Genomic DNA, 5,452 nt, shown 5'->3' on the forward strand with positions numbered 1-5,452 from the left:
CAGATCTGACTTTTTAGACTATGTAATCAAAGATAATGATAATAATTAAAGGGTTTGAAAACTTTCCCAAAGGTTATAATTAGAGCTAAATACTCATCTCCCACTAAACACATGATGGACACAAAGATAGAGCTGATTCTCGTGTTTTTCTCGTGATGGAAGTTCAATTTGAAAGGGTCACCGGCTCTGGATGTGCAGTTCATAGTCACTTGGTGACGACGTTATAGATGAAATGACTCTCACTGATGTCCTTTTTCTCTTTTGTTTGTCTCCGACTTACTTCAGCGTGTCCTGGGCTCCAGCCATGCTCTCCTTTTCAAACCCACCGCTCCTCTGCATGAGCGCGCTGCTCTTCCTGCTGCAGCACTCCCCTGCTCTCTCCGAAGGTTCTTGGGGCGGCAACCAGTGCCACCAGGCTCCTTTCGTACCAGGACACAACCTGATCGGGTTCGGCTTCAACGCCGTCACCCTGAAGCGAGCGTCCTACGTGATCGACGTGACCACTTACCGTAAACAAGACGGCTCCTGCAATCTGTACCGTAACCCTCATCACGGCAACGCATATCAGAAAGTAATTCAAATCAGGAAAAAAAAGCACAAATAAAAACCTCCACTAACAAACATGTGAGCCGTTGTCTCACCTTTCTGCGCTAGGACTGTCTCGGCCTCACTGGCAGCCGGCTCTTTGCTCTCCTTAACGACTCGTATCTGTTTTATTTGCAGGTCCCTCTCTCTGTGGTGCACTGGCATGCATTCGGCCAGTGTAATTTGAAACACCAGCACAATGAACACAGCTCTGTCAGGTATTCTGTGGTGCATCGTCATCATCATCATCATGAGCATACATTTTTAGATGTAGAAATGCATTTCCCTGTAGCTCTGCCTCTTTGGGATCCCTGCTGAATTCATATGCAGAAGAAGGCTTGTCATTCTTACTTTTGCTTGATGAAATGACAACTGTCGCTAATTAATTAAGTTTTGCTTCATAAGTTGATGTTGTGTTTTATTTGTCTCTGGCAAATAATTGAATTTTGAGATGAAACTAAAAATGTCTCCGACCCTTTCAAATCACATTCCCAGTAATATTCTACAGATATTCATGAAAATATGCTATTCCAACCAATAATATCATAACATTTATCCACCCACCAGTAACGTTGTGTGTGGAGATTTAAATAAAATGTGAAGGATTTGATTTAAATTCCTATAATTGTACATTAATCTATTTTGGGGAATATGTCACAGTAGAGAAGCTAAAGACGCTCTAACTTCCATTTCACTGGAACTTTAATGTTTCAATCGTACTTGTTTTCCAACGAGGACCTTATAAAAGTCATAAACATGCATTTGATGGTGATAGGATATAATATTTTGCATAAAGTGGAAAAATCATTTATGCACTTAATGTCCTTTTGAAATAAGAGGGATTTTTCTCATTCATTTCCTGTATTTTGTGTCCGCAGCTCACTGATCAATTACTACTCCAACGAGGGCAGTAATGACTGGCAGGTAGGACACGTATCACAGATACTGTTGACGAGAAACATACATTTTGCAATATTACTATTGTAATTCACAGCTTTTATTAGAGTCGATTGACCAGACGAGATACATAATTATGAGCATTCTTTTCATTGTGATTGTTGAACCTATTATAGCCGCTTGCTTCAAGATATGAGGCTCATAATAATTTCACCCCTCATAATAAAGTAATGTGCAATACAGGAGCAGATTTATTGATTTCAAATGCTACGGTAACGCGGAAAAACAGCTCAAGAGCCTCTTGTTTTTTTACAGTATGGCTTGGATTACTTCTCACACGACCGGGATTATGTGGGAACAAAATCCCATGTGTATAAGTTTGCTACGGACAGGACCAGAGAGGACCAATACACCTTCAGCAGTCACAGAGTCACCTGCAGCCATTACAGGTACGGTGACAAGGCCTCAGGGTTTTTTTAACTAAGTTTCCATTCTGTTGAATCTCACGGTGTGTCTTTTTGTGTTTTAGTTACCGTTTGTCGGACAACCCGAAAATCAGCGAAGAATTCTACAAGGCTTTGGACAGTCTTCCCTATTCCTACAACAGCTACACCAAAGACCATTACTGGCGGCTCATCGATTCCTTCGGCACACATTATACGCGCCAGGTTGAGACACACGCACAATCTTTCAACTCACCATGTTTATGTTCTGAGCTCACAGGATTAATCACATTCTCCTTCGTCTCAACAACGTTGTCCTTCGTCTCAGGTTTATCTCGGGGGGCAACTGAATCGAGTCGCTGCAGCACGTACCTGTTTGTCCTCACTGAACGGGCTCTCCTCACAGCAGGTACACACGACACACAGGTGGTAATAAAACAGTCATATGTTACCTACCGCACCATGAATCACATCCTATTTTCCCCTCCGGTTTTCTAGGTGCACTACTGCATGAGGCTGGGTTTCTCTGTTGGCCTCGGCTATTCCTCCTCAGATCAAATGAAGTATTGCAACAATTTCCTACACAATCAGCACAGCTCCAACGCATACCAGTACGGTCATCTCAACCTCTACACTAAAGTCATCGGTGGTAGAGATTGGTCTGGCGAGTGTTCTCTCTACCACGAAGACTCTTACGGCTACAAAAATTGGCTGAAGAGCCTCAAGGATTACCCCGACGTCGTGAAGTATTCCCTGAGACCCCTGCACGAGCTGGTGCCTCACTCGCAGCGAAGGAACGCACTGCGCAGCGCTATTCAATACTACCTGAAAGAATACGCCGTCAACTCCTGGACCCACGCAGGCTTCGGAGGCCTGAACCACAACCAGAAGTGCTGTCCTCACAATGCCTATTCGGGACATCTGGAGGTGACCATCACCAAGGGCTGGGTGCTCAAAAGAACCAACAAGCCGAGAGTGTACGTAGAGGAAGGGGAACAGGGTCGAGGTGTCGACAAAGCGGAAAGACACATTTAAACTAAATACTCTTTTTTGCTTTCATCCGATTCACAGGTATGCCGTCGTGAAATACAAGAACAATGCTCATAGAACTCATGAGATCAGATCAAATGACCCTGTCTGGAACGGTAAATTCGATCTGGGCCAGGTCAGTAAATCTTCTTCCTCTTGTTTTTTTTTTTGTTATAATGAGGGAAATATATGAGCTATTATGCTTCTACAAGCACTTTGCAGAAATGCAGTGGAAACATCTTCGGGGATTGCATCTGTCTGGGTCAAATTGATCACTAAAAGAGTGAAATTACATTTCATTTAGCTGCTGCTTTTATCCAAAGCATCTTACAATAAGTGCAATTAACCACGAGTACAAACTCAGAACATGAAGAATCAAGAAAGTACAATTAAAACTACTAAGATGCTACTACTGCGCTACCTTCCTTATTTAAGGTGTAGTTGAAAAAGATGTGTTTTTAGTTTTAAAAACACCATTTTATAGGATGAATAATTTAAAAAAAAGAAGATCATTGAGGGTGTACATGTGACAAGTTGGTCCCTAAATATGTTTTGCCCATTTGTTCATAATTAATTAAAGTGCTACTAAAGTGCTATTTTCTTTATTCAAGGTAAAGAGACAGTTCTTTGTATGTATTTCTCATGAAGATTACCACGTAATTTCCATTTGTATATTTATCATATAAGCTAAACGAACAGCTCTGCTATTCACTGAACTTTAAGGAGTGTTTAAAAATGCCGTACGGCTGTTTCAAACGCTTGTCAAATGACAGCACTGTACACGTTAAATTACTGCGCTGTGTTAAACTCACATACACAGTAATGTAGCTTCCCTTGGACACACTCAAGGGAGCGTAATGAATCCACGAGACGAGGGCGGCTTCAAACACACATTTCCTCGTGTGTTTTTGTGTTTTGTCTCCATCACTAGCAGCACAAAGTTAGAAGAAATTACCATAGTTCTGTCTTTTCTTTGTTCATATACTGTCATGTATGCAGAGACCCCATAATAAACACTACTTGATTACTATAAGCTAATTATTTAGACAGCATTTGTAAAGTTATGTTTCTGCCCCAAGGTTTCTGATCCATGTGGGCGGAGGATCAGTGTCGGATTAGGATTATTTTTACATATGTCTAATGATAATTGTTATTTTATATCTTCGTGAAGGTGGACACACACCAGAGTTTCACGGTCCAGGTCTGGGCCAATGACAAGAAACGTGATTCCCTTCTGGTGTCGTGTGACTTCAACGTGTACCAGGGAAAGCACACCAAGGGGTGCTCCAGCGAGAAAGGGAAGGTCGACTTCCACTACGCGCTGACCTGCGGCCATCACCTCAACGGAGACCAGTGCCACCAGTACAAACCATCTCCTTATTACACGGGATACTGATGAGCGGGCGTGTCGCCGGTTTTCCTTTCATGGTGATATCAGATCCCTTGATTATTTTCTTTAAGTTGTCGTTGAACACAATCCAGGGTTTTTTTTTTCATAGACATTTGAAGTCAATATGGTTTGTGGTAGTGGGGTCAAAATTAAAAGGTATATTTACTTCAGGAAACTGATTGTGATTGAAAAAAATAGACTTCTGATTTGCTCCTGATTTTATTAACATTACTGATGATTACATCTTTACGGTTATGGTTTAAATCTTTTAAATGTCCACTGTAACAATGACAAGTTTCTGTCCCTTCTAACGCAAATAAAAGCAATGAAAAGTGAGTTGTGTCTTTAAGTACTTTAAGTGTCTTCAAAGCTATAAAAAAAACCGCTGCACCTTGCAAAGTACCTCAAATGTGTGCAACTTAGTTTTATTTTTGTTCTAAATGCATTGTTTTAAATTGAAATTTTTGGATGTAGTACCCACAAGTAAATGATCAGAAAACGTCCTCTAATAGGTTACCGTTAATAGAATTAAAAACGTTATAACAATGCTTTTTTTCATTAAAAAAAAAAAAGCACCGTTCATGGAAACATGCAGCCCAAAGTGCTCTGCATAGAGAAAACAAAAAATACAACAATAAATGAAATTTTGGAAAACCTAAAAATTACAACAATAAAATGTTTATAAATACTCTATAGAATAAGATTAAATGGAAAAAGGCATACAAAATAACTAAAACTAAGGCTAAAACATGACTCCAAATTAAAAGTGAGATTTTAAAAAAAGTCTTTAAAGGCAGGGTTGGTAATCTTGAGAAACTAGAAAAAAAAGTACATTATAAAAATAATCCAACCAAAGTAACTCAGCCCAGTTTTGTCAACTCTTTTCCAATGAAAGTGTCTCGCAGCACAAGCTCCAAAAGTTGTTAAATCTAGTGAGAAAGTTGTGAAGTCGGCCATTTAAATCCAGTTCCAACTGAAAACTATAACTTTGGGCATTGACACTATCATGTCAATGCCCAAAATGCCCTTTTGTAGGAGCAGACTGAGCTGATAAAAGCTCTTCTATACAAAGTAGGAAGTAGCCCTCGGATATCATACAAAGCAAAGG

At 40.3% G+C, this 5,452-nt stretch overlaps 1 protein-coding gene across 1 annotated transcript; it reads left to right on the forward strand.

Moving 5' to 3' along the window:
- The first annotated feature begins 304 nt into the window (after positions 1-304).
- On the forward strand, positions 305-4,350 carry LOC137793319 (perforin-1-like). The gene is made up of 8 exons (XM_068589410.1): positions 305-534; positions 1,464-1,509; positions 1,798-1,931; positions 2,012-2,150; positions 2,254-2,334; positions 2,424-2,902; positions 2,997-3,090; positions 4,126-4,350. Exons 1-8 carry the CDS (start codon positions 305-307, stop codon positions 4,348-4,350), a joined length of 1,428 nt encoding a protein of 475 aa, XP_068445511.1.
- The last annotated feature ends 1,102 nt before the right edge of the window (positions 4,351-5,452 follow it).

Source organism: Clinocottus analis, unplaced genomic scaffold, assembly GCF_023055335.1.
Source record: "Clinocottus analis isolate CAN_PGR_092001 unplaced genomic scaffold, fCliAna1.0.p SCAF_22, whole genome shotgun sequence".
NCBI lineage: Eukaryota > Metazoa > Chordata > Actinopteri > Perciformes > Cottidae > Clinocottus > Clinocottus analis.

What these genes read in the sequence shown, in the direction of transcription:
- LOC137793319 (XM_068589410.1), top strand. Translation starts at nt 305, where the DNA reads ATGCTCTCCTTTTCAAACCCACCGCTCCTCTGCATGAGCGCGCTGCTC. An exon ending in CAAGACGGCTCCTGCAATCT is followed by an intron (nt 535 to 1,463) that starts GTACCGTAACCC and finishes TTGTGTCCGCAG; the next exon opens with CTCACTGATCAATTACTACT. An exon ending in GTCACCTGCAGCCATTACAG is followed by an intron (nt 1,932 to 2,011) that starts GTACGGTGACAA and finishes TTTGTGTTTTAG; the next exon opens with TTACCGTTTGTCGGACAACC.